This window comes from Mizuhopecten yessoensis, unplaced genomic scaffold (assembly GCF_002113885.1).
Source record: "Mizuhopecten yessoensis strain PY_sf001 unplaced genomic scaffold, ASM211388v2 scaffold1407, whole genome shotgun sequence".
NCBI classification, from domain to species: Eukaryota; Metazoa; Mollusca; class Bivalvia; order Pectinida; family Pectinidae; genus Mizuhopecten; species Mizuhopecten yessoensis.
Genome location: NW_018404031.1, coordinates 282,491 through 303,419, shown reverse-complemented (window position 1 = coordinate 303,419; position 20,929 = coordinate 282,491). Strand labels below are relative to the sequence as shown.

Genomic DNA, 20,929 nt, shown 5'->3' with positions numbered 1-20,929 from the left:
CGAAACTAAACCTTTCATCAAAAATACAAACATGGCGACTCGCATGTGCATGCGTTTACATCTCATGAGAAAGTCGAAGTTCCTGACTGATAGGCCTACAGCTTTCCTAAAAGGTAGTTGTTAACCGTAACATCTTTCAGGCAAAAATGTGCTTCAAAGTTATTTGCATTTGTGACGTCTTAGTGTATAACTTATGAATGAAGTACATGATCGGCAGCTTCCGAACGACTGTCTTGACCTTTGTTGTCAAATGGCTGGTGATTAGTTAGCTTAATGAAAGTCTGTTAACTGAAACATGTTTCATGGATATTAGAATTCTAAAGTCAAGTTGCAAGTATATAGCGATTTAGAATTATAAAATGAATGTTTGGAGCCTACACAAATAATTGAGTAGTAAAGTAGTGTTGATATTTGAAAGATTTTCAGACATTTACCAAAGTCACATTTTGAACATTTGAGTTGTCAATTCATAAAGCTGGTGTGACGGAGGTCATTATTTTTTCAATGTCTCTGCTAGAGATATGACACATGACCTAGATGCTTTTCGAGTTCAAATGCTACCGAATGAGGTAAAGAGGTTGAATTGTGAAATCTGGAGACTTTCCAAGATGGACTCGACAAACCGAGATACAACAGGTTTAGGCCACAGAAAACGTCTCTTATATAGATTTGTTTTGAAAGTAAAATTAGGGCTAGTGCTGGGTGTTATGTAAATGATAATATTAAGGCTGTTCCAGAGATACAATAAAGTACGACAAAGCAGAGTTTGCAGTACAGTAAGGTAGACAAGAAAGGTATGAAAAACTTCGTTGTATTATTCACAAAATATATTTTGCAGATACATGTACCAGAACTTTAAAAACTTACAAATCACGACGTCCTGTCCTATCAGAGTTATTCCATAAGCGACAATCCTTAGGACCAGAACCCGAGAGGCATCCATCTGCATATGGAATATGGTATGTGTGATCCTTTTTAAATTTCATGGTTTTGATACATATATATATAACTACCTTTCTGAAGGGAAGTGATTTAGAAATTATTGTAGCTAACAAAAGCCCAATTATTCATTTTCAGTACCTGGTAGTTTTATTATCGAAACAAGTAAAATTATTATTATTATTTGTAGCCAAACAACCAATTTCATTATACATGTATTAGAACCACTATGATAATCTACATATTATAATGAGGTTTCATTTTTTACATCAAACTTATGCAGAAATTTCTGGTTGAGTGGTAGTTTATTTTGCAAATGGATGTAATGCATTTTGATCCGTTCATACATCAACAAACCATCTTAAAAGAAGCAATATTATGAGTTAAACAATTTGAAATGATAATAAGAGAATGGCATTAGGATGTGTTGATGTGACCAGTACCTCAGGTCATGATACAAGTCTAGAGCAGCTATCATAGTAAATGCTGAAGAATGTAATCAAAATAAACTGGCCTAAAAATAAAGATATTCACTCTGTGATTCTCAAAATTTCAATAATCAAAACATTTTCAACTAGCTTAACAGAATAAATCTACCTTGTTGTGAAATTGACGACGGGAAATAGCTTTTCTGTGGTCTCCCACAAGTTCACTATAGATATTCACCCAAATGCCCAAATTCCATCCATCCGAAGAGTTTCTACAGGGCATACATGTATCTAATCTTCTATACTATTTTTACTAGTAACTAGATTTACCAAATACATGTATGCAAGTTAAGTACAATGTCTTTGGAGGGCAGAGTGTCGAGTATAAAAGTAGCTACAGGTCATTGTGACCTATGGTTTTGACCTTTGACCTCAGCATCTGTCTGTCTGGGTATATTTCTTTGATATTTCACCAGGATTAACCAGATTTGGTCTGCAAGTATATCTTGGGATAGCAGAGTGTCAAGTACAAAAATTGGGTTACTGTGAACTATGGTTTGACCTCAAATTAAACAACCTTTTAAAAAAAGTTTCTGGGGCACAAAATTCTATACTATTTCACCAGGAGGAACTAGATTTGGTGTGCAAGTACATCGTTGGTTGGCAGAGTGTCAAGTACAAAAGTAGATCACTGTGACCTATATATGTTTGACCTTTGACATTATACTTATGTATGTCACTGTGATGTATACCCTGAGATAGGTGTACAGATTGAAAAGTAAAGAAATCATTACTGGTGGGGGATTATGGATTGCCTTGCAATACTTTGTCTTGTGTCTACTCGCATTAAAATTACATTTGTATTCAATATGGGAATACTAATTATATTAGTTTTCTTTTTGTAGGAACTACGATTCTGAGGTGTATGCATTTGGTAAAAGATTAGGTGAAGATTTTAAAGATGAAATACTAAAAACATCACTGGTTCTAAGGTAAGGTACTATTTAATTGTGAATTTTTCTAATTTAATAACGGTGACTTAATTTAAAGGTAAAAATAATAGGCATGGCGACAAGCAGTAAATATCAATAAAGTCTTTGAGTTTTTTATGCATGGACATCAATATATTCAACCATGTATTATCGGGCAAAATACACGCCCATGCAGATCCCATATATAATTTGGGATTAAAAAATGTTTGAATAATCATTTTGTTTATAATATTTCCCCAACATTTCCTCACCCTCTTTATTCCGTCTTTGCGTATTGCAGAGTTATCTTCTCTTGGGAGCAGGTATTGATTGTTACGTCATTGGTTTGTGTGAGAAAATTACGTCGATTTCTCAAATATTGATGACGTTACTCTCACAAAACAATAACGTAACAATCAATACCTGCTCACAAGAGGAGATAACTCTGCAATACGCAAAGACGGAATAGATTCTACCATAGTACACACACATGTTGTTGCTTATTTATATTGCATTTAGTGTTTGATTATTTTTTTTTTATGTGAACAATTGAACTTGCAAAATAAAATCAGCTTATGATTACTTATATTAGCAAGGCTCTATTTAGTTTTCAATGGTTATTCAGAACCTGATAGAAGCACTTTTTTGTTTACTCTCAGATCATATCAAGAAGAAGACGAAAAGGCAAAAGAAATCCTTTTGGATGATTACAGTGAGGAGAATGATGATGATGATAATACAGTATCAAGAGACAGCAATGAACAGCTGGCAAAACAAGGTGACGGTGTTTGTTTTTATGATTTGTCTGCGAGATACAGTTGTAGAAAGTAGTGTCCGTTATATTGATGTTTCTCTGTCGAAGAATAAAAAGTGAGCAGCTTATCTTAAGCTTATTTACTTTTAAGGAAATAATTGAAATTTAGAAATGTTCTGTGTTTCCTGACTGTTGTTTACCATATTAAATCTTTTTATAGTTTTAAATTTTGAATTTTATTAATTTAAACTAAAATGGAAGAATGTGTTTAGGTGATATTAAAACTAAAAGCATTGAAAAATTGGGCCCACATGTTGGTTTAATTTTGTGATTCTTATTTAGCCAGAACATTTTGTGTGGGGAAATATAATGTATAGTATTTACATTGTCTATCCAGTGCCATCGTTTTTATCCAGGTCATATCTTCTGTTAGCTAGCTAGCTAGCCGAAACATGTAAAGTGTGAATTAACTACAGAATCTTGGTTAACAGTTTTTACATGTATTTAAGTGAAAGCATTTAAGTTCTGGGGCTACACCTAAGCATGAAATAATCAGATACAATTACTGTGTTACAGGTGAGAAGTTGGCATCCCGCTATGTGAAAGCCTATCTGCGGGCAACGTACCCAGAGATGTTTGAGGAGGGCATCAGGTAATTATTTTCATTTTATTTCCTCTTTAACCTGAATTCACCAGTCCAGCTTCAATTACAGATATTGAATATACAGTAAAACCCCGTTGTAATGCCACCCATTAAACTGCCAATACCGTTGTAACGCCAAACCTGCATACCGCCATCTGCCATCATATTCCTAAAACAAATGGTTAAAATCACACTATTTTGACCTCATTAAATACCACCAATTTGAGTCGAGTACAGGTATATCCCGATGACAGGAATGTTGCATACATGTGTACATTCTATTGTTACATGTGACTGCTGACTGACCAGGTAATCAGCTGAATGCTCAACAATTTGATATATTAAATTACAATTTTGAAAAAAAATAACGTTTTTGAAGTAAATTATTATTATTTGAAAGTATAAGTTCAGTTGGTGTGTGAACACTTGGGTTTAAAACTGTAAACCTGATATAACGCCAAACTCGTTATACTGCCAAAATCACAGAGGACAGAAGGTGGCGGTATAATGAGGTTTTACTGCATGTTAACATGTCACAAAAATTCTAACAAAGCATTTTTTTTCATTTTTTTTTTCATTTTATTGAATCATTAGCGGCAGTGTTTGAAGCATGATTGTGACAATGAGTGTTTACTGTATTAAAGTGATTGTATTGGTTTACAGTGCCGTCCACGACTATCTCACGTCTGATGAAATGTTCGCCTATGTAGGCAGCCAGCTAGGTCTGAAGGACATCATCCTAAAAATGGTAAGCGCTTTAAACTTCATTAAATGAATACTTTTTTAAATGTTTTGAATTAGAAAAATAAAAAAATAAAAATCTGCCTAATGTTGTGTCATAAATCTCAAACTAGTGTCATAAATCTCAAATTAGTAAAAGTCACACTCCTGAATAATGAAGCTCCTCTGTAAACCAGCCTAGGGTCTAATAACTAGAGCCATTATCATTAACCTAACCTGATAACACAACTGTCAGAGAGAATAAAGGCTAAGTTTGCTAAATAATGCAAATTTTACACTCTTTGCTTGAAACAAATATTTTGAACCTTTTGCTTGACAAAGGAAACAACTGTTTTTGAAAGCTGACAAAAGACGTTTTCAATTACTTTTGGTGTTCATAACAAACTTGGCATCTATTATTCATGCCAAACTGATGAATCTCATGCCGAATGTCAGAGAGAGTATTCTATAGATAGCGAATGATTGTTCCGATATTTTGAGCCATCAGCATTATCATGCATTTACGATGTCATCTTAAAGCAGATAAATATAACAGTATGTCACACAGATGATGTTGGTTTTCTCTACATACTCTTCTCACAATAAGTTGCCCTATGTGCTTTCTTCTGAACCAACATCAGTAATTAATATAAGTTGATAAATCTTCTTCCTTCATACTTGTTGTAAAAGAAATAAAAACTTCAAACGTCAGTATATTTGTTATTTCAATTCCAGGACTATCCCCCTACAGATGAGGACTACAGTGTTACTATGAAGGCAGTGATAGGAGCTCTAGCAGCAAGCCAGGTAAGGGCCCAGGGAGGCTACTCATACTATACACAAAAATCCATGTCCTCATTATTTGCCATATATGCATGCAAGCGCTTTGCCTTGAACAGTTGTCCAGCCCATAACTTCTGATATAATTTAATAATAATAATAATAATATACATTTACATCGCAATGTGCTCATAAATGAATAAATAAAGGGTAGTACATGTATTTACATGACGTCATTGCAAAGAGCTTAAAATGCAGACGTGAAAGAGGTTTGATGTCCCTCTTGAATTTGGTCAGGGTATTTGACTTTCTAATAGCAGATGGTAAGCTATTCCACAACATGGCCGAAACCCTCTTAAAGCACCGGTTTCCATAGGTAATAGTACAAGATTTTGGGACACACAACAATGACTCCGACCGCAGTGATCATGATGGCTGATACAGGGTAACAAGCTCTTGTAGGTACTGGGGAGCTGTTCCATTCAGTGCCTTGTATGTGTACACCAAAAGTTTGTACTGCGACCTGTATCGTACAGATAACCAGTGCAATGAATATAGCACAGGTGTGATGTGCTCTCTCTTTCAAGTATGAGTAACCAGACGTGTTGCAGTGTTCTGGACCCTCTGCAGACGACTAGTAAGTTTGTCAGATATACTACAGAGCAGGGTACATAATCTAACCGAGAGGTAACAAGTAAATGCACCAAAATCTTGCATGCATCTGCAGTTATAAACTGCCAAATACAGCCGATGTTCCTGATCTGGTAGTAACAGGATTTGGCAATAGTGTTCAGTTGTTTCTCCGTGTTGAGTGAACTATCAAAGTATTACCCCTAGGTTTTAAACAGCTGGCCTTCTCCAAGAACTTAAACAGAAATGGCAGATTTGATACTGGGCGGTAGTTCTTCAACTCCTCCATGTCCATGCCAGACTTCTTCAACAATGGTCTAACATGTGCCTTCTTGAAACACAATGGAACCTTTGACTCAGCCAATGATTTGTTCATGATTGAGTTAATCAAAGGAAGCAGTGCTTCAAGCCATTGCTTTAATAGGTCTCTAGGCAGTGGATCAAGCTTACAGGACTTCGATTGCGAGGTCATGGTGATATTGCGCAACTCGTCCTGGGTTGTTGGTAAGAGCTTTGTCAATGGTCAACATTTTTATACTTTATAGATGTACAAGCCATAAAATTCAATAGCCTTTATAACATCCAGGTCTGTATCCCAAAGGTAGGGGGTTAAATGCGAAATGCTTAGCTAGTAAGTCTGATGGCCACATTTGGTTTTAAACTTGACCGGTGTGTGTAACAGGACTAAACCATGTGCTGTTTGTGGTGCTTAACACTCTCAGGTTCCTATCCCAAAGGTGAAAGTCGTGGGGTCAAAGATCATATGCTTATCGAGACTCAAGTCATTTTGAAACTTCATAGGAGTTCGCATGCATCATGACTTAATAATGTGTTCATGACACTCAGGTCAGTACACTGAAGGTCAAGGACACAAGAAGTCTCAGGTGAAATTAATGAAGAACTTTTCTGGACCAAGACTTCAGTGTTGTAATAAATGTCGAAAGCACTTCTGTGAGGAATGAGATGGGGCAAAGGGGATGAGGTATACTTAATGAACTGTAGCTTATTTTATCATTATCATTAAAAGTAAGAGTTGTTTTTAGTCCCCGACCGGTTTCCAGGAGGGGATTAAAGGTTTGCAATCCGTCCGTCCAAGTTTGTCAGGGGCATATCTTCTAGACTATTTCACCTGGAGTAACCCAATTTGATGTACAAGGACATCTTGGGATTGCAGAGCGCAAGAATTAGGTCACTGTGACCTATGACTTGACCTTTGACCTTTACTTTTGAAAAAGTTTGTCTGGGGCATATCCTCTATACTATTTCACCTGGAGTAACCAGATTAGGTGTACAAGAACATCTTGGGATGGCAGAGTGCAGAGTGTAAGAATTAGTACACTGTTACCTGTTTGTTAAATATAAAAATCATTACCAGTGGGGGACTATGGATTGCTTTGTTAAAATTTACTTTAAAATTCAATAAATTATTCCACTTTCTACAGTACAATGGACATGTAAATGTCTCTATATAATGCTACACATATCCATTTTCTGTCTGTTTTCAGGATGTTGCTCGGGCTGAAGCTTTTGTAAGGGATTTTTTCATTGTTCAGCTTGTGGCTGAGGATATCAACGAGATCTGGGATGTCATCAACCCTATGGGTGTGCTGACAAACATACTTAAGAAGATGGGCTTGTCACCTCCAGAACCAAGGTATAAAAGTATAGAAAGGTATATGCCATGTCTGCTAAATAGGATTTCCTTCCCGTAACTACTTTCAGAAATTATTATCATTATGATGACATGTAGCTTTCCTCTTTTGTGATCCAAGGCCAGGAAAGAGGATTAAAAAGATCAAACAATACCTTTGTAGGGTATAGATGAATGAAAGTTTTCAAAATCAAGTCAGTATTTTAAAATAACACTATTTTTGTTTCAGGCTTATATGGAAGTCAGCTGCATCTACGGTTATGTCTGTGTACCATGTGGGGCTGTATAGCGACAGGACACTCTTAGGACGAGGTATAGTGGACTCATGTTAATATCAAACTGTTTAGAAATCAGCCATTATCTTGAAATTATTTTTTCTGCTGTCGCTATTGCCAAATAGACAACAATACCTAAAATAATTGTACAACTGGTCGTTTGGTATATCAAAGAATCTTACTTGTGAAGAAATATTCATTTTTTTAATAGTAAATACTGGTATATGTAATGTAATACTATTTATTATAAGAATTAATTTGTTTCTGAATCACAGATCCAGGGGTGTATAATTTTACATTTATAGCACAGGGATGTGCCACATGCTACATAACAGAAGATATAATATATATATATAAGGTGGCATCAAAGTATATCTAAAGTACTGTGACACCCACTTGTCTATATCAAACATTATACAGGATGTGTCCCTGTGATTTAAAGTACAATCCCACAGACCGATTTTAAAAAATTCTAACAGTCCAACCGAAAATTTTAGAGTAAAATGTTAAACATTTTCACTAGCTGACAATTTTTGTATAGTCCCAGGCTGGTAAAGTTGTAAACACCTGAGGTTCTGATGGTGATATCTCATTCTACTTCTACTGGCTTGACCAAAACAAACTACTGGGTGATTTTGGTAGTCTAGTGGTAGAACGCTGGGCTCGTGACCAAAGGGTTGCATGTTCGAGTCACACCATGGTGCCTTGTTGTATCTTTGAGCAAGATACTTTACTCTGCTTGTTCCAGTCTAATCAGCTGTAAATGAGTTTGTGGTTGGGCAGCGCTAGAATTGTTGAATGCTAGCTGTTAGTGCCGAAATGGCAACTCCGGCTGTATGCTCCCCAGGGAGTTGAGAAAGATATTGGCTGGTTGCAAAGGCCCTATAACCACGGATAATAATTTGTGAACCGCTTTGAGATGAACTACGGACTAGGTTGTGATCAAGCGGTATATAAGAACCTCAAATTATTATTGTTATTATTATTTTCACAACTTAATTGATAAATTTTGCAAGTGTATCTTTAAATTTGACACGATCTGTTGCCCATTTCTGCTGTAATTTGTGCTTGATATATATTCACACCTAACTTATACACAAACACATTATATCTTGTAGCTCCAGGGGAAACTGTATCCATAGCGGAGGAGATGGCGGCACGAGATGCATTGAAAAAATATATGAACACTCAGGACCACAGAGCACCATTAAAATTTCGTGAGGCAGCAGAAAAACTACAAATAGACTATGATAGGAAAAACGCTAGCCTTAGTAATTTATCATCTGGATCCTGAAGTTAGATAATTATATATAAATCAAAGATTACACTTTTGAAACTGACATATTGCTGAGGTTCTGCAAGCCACACGTGTGAATGTGATCGTAAAATGGAAGAACAATATATTACTGAAAGATTTGTGATTTGACAATTTCAAAAGAGGGCTTGTTCTCCCTCGTGTCAGAAAGGTGTTTCTGGAGAATGTCCTTTCAATAGGGTGTCAGCTTGCCTTAAACTTCATAGTTAAAGCCAGGAGTTGCTGTAGTACAGTCATGTGTTATGCCAGTACACAGGTTTACCTCCCCTTGACAGAGAAGGCATTCTTAGAAACAAGTTGCATTTATCAGTGCTGGAATATTTAGCCAGCAAACTGGTTGATTTTTTGAAATGGTTGAGATTGATTATTAAATATATAATGAACGAATATGTTAAATTTCTTGCTTTTATATTTGTTTTCGTAGTAGTGCATCTATTGTGTAGAACCCTCGTTCTTGGAGATGAGCTTTGAACATAAACTCTTACTTTCACTTTTCATTAGTTATGCATAGCTCCATTGCATTATGAAAAATATCATTACCGTAATATTATAATGTATAAAAGCTTAAATCTATGACTCAAATAGATTGTCACAGAGAGGTTAAAACCAAAATCACTTACTGAAAAACAAGTTTGAACATAATTCACTCAAAACAATAAAATATATGTTCAGGAAGTGATTTTATTTCGTAACATTGATTCATAAATGAGTAGCAGCTGGAAAAAGGATTTCTTGATGAGGATGATAACATATTTTCAGCTGTTTTCTCGTAAAAAGGAACATTCTCAGTCTCTCCTTAATTTCCAACATGATTAAAAGTCAGAATATTTATTACATGAATATTTAAATTATACAGTAAAATCTAATATTGCATTTGTTTTAATAGGTCAATCTTATACTTCAACATAATTAAAGGTACCTGAAGTTTGACTATTAAATATATCTCTGGATTTTGATACTGTAAAGATGCTTTTAAGCAACTGACTTATTAATCTTTGGTGTGATCATACACTAACTTTTATACATGTATGTATACTTGGACAATATACATTTATCACTCAAAGCTGTTAAAAGTGGCTTCCATGTGTTTCTACTGAAAATGCCCAATACATGGCAATGATGTTAGTTCAACAGAAGTATCCATTCAGATTTGTTTATAAAATATTATATTAAATTAACTTTGCACAGTTTGATAAACATAATACAACAGTCACTCCTGGAGGAAACTTTGTTTAAATAATTTTTGTCAACACATAATTAAAAATAAGGTACATGTATTTTCATTTGAATTGTATCAACCAAACAAGAGGCCCATGGGCCTAAACGGTCACCTGAGTCTACAGTATTTATTTTTGTTGTTGAAATATGTACCAATTTGAGTAAAAAATAGTATAATGTTAACTTAACTTTGTCAGGACCATGAGCTGATCATTCCTAGACCAATTTTAAGTGAGATCGGCCTATTAGAACTTAGTAGCAAAATAGCGGCCATGGCAGCCAAATTGTATTTCTGATTGACCCGAAAAATAACAACACTTTGTCAGGACCATGATTCGATCATTCCTACAAAGTTTCAGTTCAATCGGCCAAGTAGATCTTTACTTTAAGTTTGAAATAGTTTACCAAAATGGCAGCTGTGGTGGCCATATTGGATTTCTGATCGACCTGAAAAATAACAACACTTTGTCAGGACCATGAGTCAATCATTCCTACAAAGTTTCAGTTCAATCGGCCTAGCAGAACTTGACTTTAAGTTTGAAATATGTTTTCAAAATGGTGGCCGTGGCGGCCATATTGGATTTATGATTGACCTGAAAAATAACAACACTTTGTCAGGACCATGAGTCGATCATTCCTACAAACTTTAAGTTCAATCGGTCCAGCAGAACTTGACTTTAAGTTTGAAATAGGTTTTCAAAATGGCGGCCGTGGCGGCCATATTGGATTTCTGATCGACCCGAAAAATAACAACACTTATTCAGGACCATGAGGCAATTATTCCTACCAACTTTCAGTTCAATCGGCCCAGCAGAACTTGACTTTAAGTTTGAAATGTAAAATGTTAACGGACGACGGACGACGACAGACGAAAACGGATAGCAATAGGTCACTTGAGCTAAAGCTCAGGTGACCTAAAAAGGTCCAAGAAATACTAACTACAATGTAAAGTATGTTCTTGTCATCAAATCGTGTACATCAACTAACTGTAGATAATGTCTTGTTTTGTTTTATTTTATTAAAAGCATTTCCATGTTTTTCCTGGAAAATATATAAATTACACCTAAACTTGTCATCTCGGGTTTATTGGGACTGACTTTGAACATGCACTCATATATAACTTTGTATTTAATAGTAATGAAGTGGGACTGTATCTGTATTTTCAACACATCAAAATATTGATACAATGCTTGAAGTTCATGTTTAAATATCATTATATATACAGAGTTATTTTCCACACACAAAAGCTTTTGCAAAGATTCAATCAAATTTTGGCTAGGAACCAATTGATACCAAATGGTGGGGAACATTTTTGCTAAGATTTTAAATCTGATATTTTTTTAAGCAAAATGCTATTGTTATGAAAATGATGCGCTAGCATTAAGAGGGCAGCACTTGTTGAATGATGGATAACCTGATGGTTGAATACTTTCTCTGAGGCCCTTGTTTAGGATTGGCCAGACTTATAGTAAGTTTTGCAGGTCCGATATTATTTCCTCCAAAAAAACCCGTTTACAGGTAGAGAAAGTATTTATACAGGATAGTAACCCAGTACTCTGGTCTTCTGTCTGTACATGTACAGTATAAAATGATGTACATGTACAGTATAAAATGATGTACATGTACAGTATAAAATGATGTAATGTACAGTATAAAGTGATGTAATGTATGTCACAACACGTCACAGCAAACGTTGACATGGACCCCACTACAAGCTGCTCTAACAACATCTGCACAGTAACACAGTCACTTGCTGGCAAATATAACATGGACTAGTGGCCAGATCAAAGCCTTGTTCAATAATAAATTATTGTGTTATGATAACCAGGCTTTGTACACCAATAAAATCCCTTATAGGGTAGCACTTTATGGATTTTGTTACCTGCGCAGCGACAGTTTCAAAATGAAATAAACCTTCAAAAGATATATCCATAATGATGTCAAAATTGAAGCAAAAAAAAAACCTTTAGGAAGCTTCTATTTAACACATTTTCTTGCCAATGCCAACTTTTCAAAATTTTCTTTTGGGTCCCGCCTAAATTGGGAGGGTTGGCAAGTATATGGTTACAAAAATTCTGCATCCTCCCACCTACTTCTTAAAAATAAATTAAACATCAAAATGTGTACAATAAAATTAAGCAGATAAAAAAAGAAGCACATACCAAGAAATAGTAGGAAAAATTAAGTAAATCGGTAGTCTTAACGCATTTTATAAATATTATTAATTTAAATCATTTCAGTCAAAGTTTGGCCATGTAATATGTTATACATGTACTTCTAGTCGTAAAAGATTGGTCTTAAAATTAATCATCTATAGTTGCTATATTTAAACAGGTCTAAAGGTTTTAAATAAGATTTAAGGCATCATGTTCTGTTCCAGCAATTTTAAGTTATTAACAGCTTTTAGAGCTGAAGACTCCAGTAAGTTTTGAGGCAGCATGTTTATTTCAGGCAGTTTTAATATGTAACACAAATGTAGGTAATCTTGTTTCATGATCAACACTTTTTCTTCACATTTCTGTTCCCTATATTTACAACAAGAAATTGTATGTTAAAAATATTGCAGGCGTAAACTCGACCACTCCATCCCATCAAATTAGCAAACAATTAAAGGGACATAATCCCTAAAATGTGATGAATGTTAGAAGTCTCAACATTGTATCAAACTAACAAATGACATACATAGAAAATTTAATTAAAATACTCTTTCACAACAATCGTCAAATGAAATAATAGTGTTTTACATAAATAGTCCATGGAGATTTGTACTGTTAAAGCTGCTGGTGTTTTTGCCATCTGGTTGAGGTAATGGAATTCAAATGTGTTCACTACATTCATATATACACAATAAAACAGGATTTGTTCAGTTCTAGGTTATTTTTACCACAGGGGCCAGGTACACTATCTAATATACATGTGAGAATAGGCTAACATATCGTATACAATGTATGTTCTGTTATCTACCTTTTCTTTTACCACATGCATGTGTCGCGGCCCCTGTGCTTATTATGGCTTTTATTTTGTTCAATCTTTACTTGTATTTGAAAATTAGGTACATTAATTAATTTAATTTATATTTCAGATTCTTTTTTAAGCTCAACATTTAAATTACAAAATAAATTGAGAAACGGGTCAAGCCGTTGCAAGCTCTCTCCTTGCATACGTTATCTTGAGCTTAAATTCAATACCGACGAGAAATTATTGGCTTATTGAAATTCAACACCGACATAAAATTATTGGACATTTTAATGTAGCGCTGACTTGAAATTAAAATACTTTTTAAATGCAACACTGAAATTAAAACTGTTACAAAATGAACCTCTGGACAAAACTAAATCCAAAACAATTATGGTATGTCCAACTTGTTATAATAGATCATGATAACAAATAAGATTGTATTTTCCATGAAACAAAAAACAATTGTACAGCAAGATTTTCAATTAACTCATTCACCCGTGAAGACACATTGAACTCTTCAAATTCAAAGGTTGGAGTAGTTCATTATGAAATGTCAGGGGTGAATGAGATAATAAATAACTTAACAATTTTAAAAAAAACTCACAAATCAAGTGTAATGTACGTGCATGTGTTTACATTGTAATATTATGTATAGCATTACAGTTAACAAAATTATTCGAATTAATTGACCTGACAATGTATTTATCTAATTATTCATCAAACTAGGGCAACATAACGAAAAGAAAAGATAGTGTGGTAGAATTAAACGTGTTCACATGTATGAATAGATTATATTAATAGAATTCTATTATCCTAGGCATTAAAATTTCATACAGAATTTCTTCATGATTATCTTTCACGATAAATCAGGAGTACACATTTCACTATTTGTAGATAAATAGAGACAAGTGTAGCAAAAAACAACACATTCTCTGTATAAATATTCAAATCTGAAATCTTCACTGATTTAGGAAAATTGATGAAAAATCAAAAAGTTCGAAAAACGCATTAAAGATAACGTAATCAATAGAGTATTAAGTTGAGAAGTAGAGATTTGCATACTTCTGACCAAATATTGTTTATGTAATAAAGAAACTTTGAAATTATATACATCTACTACACACACTTTCAATATCACAACTAAATCAGCTCGGACATGTAGATTGTGGTTGTAATATGTCCGCAGCTTGAGTATTGTTTTCAGCAGGTGCGTTTGGTCCCGAGTCACAACCCTGATTGTTCGTCTGACTGTCCGTTGCCTCCATTGGTTCTGTGGCACTTGAATCCGAGTCTGAGCCCTCCTCGACTGTGTTGGTACACTGTAACGTGGAAACGGATGACACAGAGATTCGTTCTGGTAATAAAGGGGAGGGTAACTCCACACCGATATCAGCGTCCATGTCCACCTTGGTTTTGGCAGGTCGTATAACAAGGGGTGTTCGGTCCAACACATTTTTAATCTCCTGTTTAAAACTCTCCTTGAATTCTCGCATGTCTTGCTGGAGTTGAAGCGTGTCTGCCATGACTTTCTCTTGTCGCTGTTTTAACTCTGCCAGAGTTTTCAGGTTTTCGTACATCAGACGTAGTCCCTCACACATGTACTCATTGCCAATTTGTGGTGGGACAGCTTCTCCGGACATGTACCGGTCAAACTGTTCTTGAGTTAAAGCTAGTGATTCCGCACCCAGGCTCTCAATAAATGCTACAGCGCAACACTGGTAAAAGATGAAAAGGTATATTATTAGCTTGTAATTAATGGAAAATTGAACATTGCAAATTTATTTTTATGGGGTTGTTTAAAAGACTATTCCTTAAAAATATTTTGTATGAAGCATTCTGGGTGAGGGAAGATAACGGAAAATGGGAGGTGGTGGTAAATTTTTAAAACAGATTACTTAAGATTGGGTGAATGAATTTGAACTTGTTTAGCATGGAGAAATATCATTGAAAAGTGGGATATGCATTTTCTTTAGTTTCTTTTTCAAGTTCAGAAAAATTAGGCCTTTGAGTCGTATTATAAAATACAATATATTCAACAAGAAATGGGGAAAACATTCTGCAAATTGTCCTGTCTACTAAGACAATAAGGTCAAAGTACAGACAAGTTTTACTGTAGCAGACTGATCAGTACACGTACCAGGTTAGTGAAGTAGTAGCCTGCCTCACCACTCATGAGACGACTGGGGTTGGCAAAGCGAGTGATGTACTGTATGTTGGAGTGTAGGAGTGGTGGGTTTGCCTTCAGGACCACATAGATGAGAGCGGGTAGGAAGTCGTCAGCATTAGCCGGTCCTGACTTGGACTGTTTTATCACTTCGAATATACTCTTACAGCAGTTCACCACACACACCAACTTGTCCGGGGGAGACTTCTTAGCATTCATGTCGATGATCTCTATAAATACCAAATAAAGATTTTTAAACATTGTCTATCATGGACATGTAGCTATAAAGTCTGTTGAAGTAGACTTAAAATCAAATGAAGATTATCTAAACGAAACCAAACACAACCAGCACTTCCAACAGGCTCAATTTACATACATATATATGTTAAGTGGGAATTTGATGAATGCATTGAATATAATGTATAATGATGTGTAAAAATACTCGACATGAAAGGTATTTTGATGCAGGTATATTTCAACAGGTACCTTTTTCAAGCACAGATATTCTGACAGTCTATTAAGTAGTCGTAATGCATCAAACATCTTGCCCATTGTGAGTTGATTTTAAGACAAGGATCGGCTCTTCAACAGAAAGTAACAACATCGACACATAAGGGCTATACACCTCTGTCTCAGAGAAGTGTCTGTTCTGGGAGACATCCACCTATTCCGCCTTTTCGTATTGCAGAGTTATCTGCTCTTGTGAGCAGGTTTTGATCGTTTCGTCATTTGTTTGTGAGAGTAATGTCATACATTTTTTGAGAAAACATAATTTTCTCACACAAACTAATGATGTAACAATCAATACCTGCTCACAAGATAACTCTACAATACGAAAAGCCGGAATATAACTTACCTGTGATAGCTTTGTCCACCAGCTGTCGGACAGCAGTGTCGTGGTCATTGATCATCGTGTCCAGTTGTTGGGCGGTGATCCAGTGTAGACTGCGGATTCTGTCCTGTATCTGTAGATCCTTCTGTTCATCCTCCGTGTCGGGCGCTGAGAACACACAGGCATACAACCGAACCATAACATACCTCTCCGTAAAGTCCATTAGTTTCTCCATAGTCTCACTGCTATGCCCTGTTAAAATTGAATTTCAAAATAAATAACAAACAAGTTATGATGTTTATAAAAACCTATTCAGTTACAAATGATGCTATCCGTGTAGGTTTCACAATGGTATTATAAAAACTGAACCTTTTCTTAATAAGTTATAAAAAACAGAATGGATGATAAAAACATTATAGCAAATAAAATCTAGTACAAAATAGATGTTTCTGACTTAAGAAGAAAATTCCGACTTAATCAATAAATTGAAAATTACTGTCTATATTTCTTTGGAAATGATCCGTTAATCAGAAATAATGCACTACCTAATTAAATAGCAAAAGATTATGAACCAAGAACATGTACAGTATGTGTATTGCTTTTACACCAAATTGACTCGTGCTTGGATATAATATGTAATTGGTTTGATGTTAAGCATATTCAATTCGATAGTCGAGTGGCGCAGTAGATAATACACTCGGCTTTCACCAAGATGACCGGGATTTGATTCTTCGCTGGAACATAAAAGGTTTGGGGTCACCTGCCCGACCACATATTTTCTCGGGTATTCCCGCATTAAAACACTGTCTGTGGGTTACCACCCGGGCCAACAAGAGTGATTAATATAAGTTGAAATAACTTTTTTTATAATTGTTGTACAATAGAAAGAAAGAAAAAAAAATCATAATTCAGGTTCTCACTGGTCGATAAACTAAAGCAAAAATTTGCCTGTTTTTTTTGTATATTAAAACACTCCTTATTATATGTGTTGATTTATTTAATTTTGTGGCTATTTTTTAACTACTGACCCTTGTATATTGGATTGTTGTTGACACGGTCACCCAGGGTCTGATAGAAGTCCTGTACAAACTCGGCCAGTTCGTCCACCGGTGTGTCGGGCATGTTCTGTACCCGCTCCACTACAGCCTTTATGTGCTTCGACACATCTACAGCAGCATTCTTTCGGATTTTCTTCAAAAATTCTGCAAACTCGGTTCCCACTTGTTGGGACTCGAGACAGACCCGTCTCACCTCGTGAGTACCCGATTTACTCTGTTGGGGAACTTGTTGAGATTCTGTTGGAAAGGTAATAAATGAACAAAAATTAACAAACAATCTTTGATATTCACCAGTGATGAAATATCATTTTGAAGAGAACATTATTTTTTAATCTCATGTTTCCACATCCTCAATACTCCAGGGGTTACACTCACTTTCGTTCTCTGCACCCCTGAAATATGTCATGACAAAATTGAAGGCTCAGAGTGTGCCACATTGTGGATGAGACTAGAACATTAGTTTGATCCTTTGATGCACATAAAAAGAATCTCTTGGTCGCGCAACGGTAAAATTGACTTGCTTTGAAGTTGGGTGTCGCTCCTCTGAAGTCTTCAAAGGACAGGTATGAGCCTAGCGATTGGACAGGTTTTTACCTGAGACAAATCAAATAGCTAGCCGCGTGCATTCAATTTTGCTATGACATATTCTAGGGGTGCAGAGAGCAAAGGTAAGCATAACCCCTGGAGTAGCGAGGTTGATGTTTTCGGGACTTGTGAAATTGTGTAAATTGTTTGTATTCTTTTGGGGAGTAATAAATGTATGAAAATACACAAACCAAGAATCATTGATATTCACTGTTATCAAAGTATCTTTTTGATAAAGATATTTCTTTTTCCTTCAGGAAATTGCTACTGACACGATTAAAAGTTTCAAGTCCTCCAGAAAAAGGGTTCTTGAAGAGACCAGAGAAACCAATACACCATTAGAATGGAAGGCAAATATCACTATCATGCATGTAAATAAGTACATGGTACAATGATAAATTGTTGTTAAATCAGAAGAAACGATTACAGTAAATTGTACAAATTGCTTGTTGAGAGTATTTCATACCTTTTGATGGTGTCTTTTTAAAAATGGATTTCACTGTATGTGACCTCTTGTTGGCGTGTTGTGTTTTCTTCTCTTCAAATTTGGTAAACGATGCAGGAATTACACTAAATCCACCAAACTCGGACCTGAGAAGTGAAGATGGAAGACTAATCACCTATATTAATTACCTTAGATAGATACAACTCTTAACATTATGTCAACAATGCATTTAACTCACAACAACAATATTGCAATCTTCCTCCTCAGGTGGAAATCCCACATCTCATCCTCTGGTGACCTCTACTTTGGAAACAATGTTATTCAAAGCTTGATTTGAAATTGCATAGAAAGGATTTTCTTTGAATTCAAAATGTCCAGTTCATAGTTGGTTGTCATTTCAATGTGATGCATAAATGTCATTAGATTACTATTTTGATCAAGAAAAAAATATGTACTGAAAAACAATAATTTCCATATTTCCAATGCCTACACAAGGACTCAGTGATTCAATTGGATGCTATTAATTTTATATAAATCATACATTTGTTAAAAATAAACTATGCGAAGTTTTACTTTAAAATTGTCTACACTTCAGGGGAATTTCTCATCTATGAAAGTCTATCCAAAATATTTCTCTTACCCTTTGGACTTTTCAACCTTGGGTGGTTTCATTGTATCATGCTGGGCTTGTGCCTGCTTCGCTGTCTGGTAGACTTCCTTGTAGCATTTCGAGCAAAATCCTTGCCATGCTGGGTTACCATAGAAACCACAGCCATTTTTACACAAAAGATCAGACTTATCAATATGGATCTTCTTATTAGAGCTGGTTTTGCGTGAAGAACTCATATTGTTAGACAGGTGCGATGTTGTTAATTATAATAATGAAGAGTCACACACTGGGCATTGTTGATACATTCACTAATGTTTTCCCTCATATATAAATGCATGTGGATCTGAAAACAGAACAGAAAATAAAAAAACATTTAAAGACAACATATCATTTGGACAATATTTTGTCATAAAATTATAAAACACAACTATGTTTACCTATAGATAGATACATGCAGTGACTGTTGGGTGTGCCGATAGAGAAAATGACACTATAACTAAATCATTTTGTAAGCTAAAAATATAAGGTGACAGTACCCATATCAGATCACCAAACCATCATTTTATTAAATCAATGAAAAATCTGAGGAGGAATTATATATTCATTTATGGTTGTATCAAAGAAAGAACATCAATGACATCAATCTTACAAATGAAATTTGCACCCGGGACTCACTTGAGATATTTATAGAACGCTCTGAAGTCACCAATCAGTGTCTCCGGTTTTTGCGAATGACAGGACCCAAATAGGATCAAGGCTTGAATTTTGCAGTATCTTATATGCTTCAAATGAATATGTTTTTGTCAGCATAATAAAAAAATTATGATGACCTTTAGAATTTATATGACAAAAAGTGTTTCCATACTGTGAATGTATTCCTATAGTCCAAAAACAGAATGCATAGTTGTCGCACGCGCCATTTTTTAAAAACGTAATAAAAACACTGACATTTGAGTTTGAATTACGTTTTCTTGTGCTATTTGAACTTAAAAAACTTATCATCTGTAGACAAAAAAAATGGTGCATGGCTATCTATTCAAAGACTACATCATTAATTGTTATAACTGATTTGTCGACACATTTATTTATTCATAAGTGTTTTTGCAAACAGTGATCCGATTTGGGTACTGATCGATTTGGGTACTGATCCGATTTGGGTACTGCCTCCTTAGATCCCAACTGTTGCAAAGGCTAGGCAGATATATCACATTACAGTGAATTGTACATGAGTTAATATAACTCGCTTGGAATTTGGTTCAATGAAATGATATGACATTGAAACTACAATTGAAATGTAGAAAACATATCACTTTTTTTTAACGTAATTCACCAAGCGTCTGCATATATCTGTCTACAGTTTTGGTAGATCACTGACTGTAATCATCGATTTGACTTTGAGGCCAGGGATTTTATATTTCCTATCATTAATTTTTCATTTCGTCTTTTCGTTCCAGTTTTAATATTGTCTCTATTTTGAAAGGTATTTTTGGTGTTTCGGTTTTACAAGGACTTCTCGCAAATAAAGAGTTCTCAACATGCTAACATTATTTCTTGTACTCTGTCTCTGACCAGGGCAGGTTTGTTCCAGAATATTTTTTGTCATCTGATGTCTGAGTCAGCAACGACCTAGTCAACTTTTCGACAATAAAATGAAGTTTACACGAATGATGCAAATGTCTTCGGAGTATGTGGATAATACTTACACTGTCGGAGAGATTTAAAGGATTCGTGGCTGACTAATTATCGATCCTACAGCAACAGTCGACAGATGTCAGCCGAGTTAGTCTGCGATGTATTCTCGTCACATGAATCAACACTCTAAGGGTCAAGGTCATTATAACAATTTGACGGGAGTCAGTCGCTATCTGATGCGGTAGTTTCGTATTTCGACAAGAATACAGCATTTGTACGATAAACATAATAAATCGTCAACAGCTAGATATCCATGAAAAT

At 35.2% G+C, this 20,929-nt stretch overlaps 2 protein-coding genes across 2 annotated transcripts; one reads left to right on the top strand and one right to left on the bottom strand.

The window, feature by feature from the left end:
• Positions 1–18: 18 nt before the first annotated feature.
• Positions 19–9,495, top strand: LOC110461859 (39S ribosomal protein L44, mitochondrial-like). Its single transcript, XM_021515579.1, has 10 exons — positions 19–113; positions 839–959; positions 2,273–2,359; positions 2,998–3,116; positions 3,669–3,744; positions 4,399–4,483; positions 5,191–5,262; positions 7,371–7,519; positions 7,746–7,828; positions 8,910–9,495. Exons 1-10 carry the CDS (start codon positions 32–34, stop codon positions 9,083–9,085), a joined length of 1,050 nt encoding a protein of 349 aa, XP_021371254.1. The 5' UTR covers positions 19–31; the 3' UTR covers positions 9,086–9,495.
• A 4,313-nt stretch (positions 9,496–13,808) lies between these two features.
• Positions 13,809–20,804, bottom strand: LOC110461854 (rab5 GDP/GTP exchange factor-like). Its single transcript, XM_021515567.1, has 7 exons — positions 20,680–20,804; positions 19,007–19,319; positions 18,388–18,512; positions 17,307–17,573; positions 16,303–16,530; positions 15,420–15,676; positions 13,809–14,997 (listed from the first exon to the last, which is right to left on the bottom strand). The coding sequence occupies exons 2-7, from the start codon at positions 19,210–19,212 to the stop codon at positions 14,428–14,430; spliced, it is 1,653 nt and encodes a 550-aa protein (XP_021371242.1). The 5' UTR covers positions 19,213–19,319; positions 20,680–20,804; the 3' UTR covers positions 13,809–14,427.
• Positions 20,805–20,929: the final 125 nt, after the last annotated feature.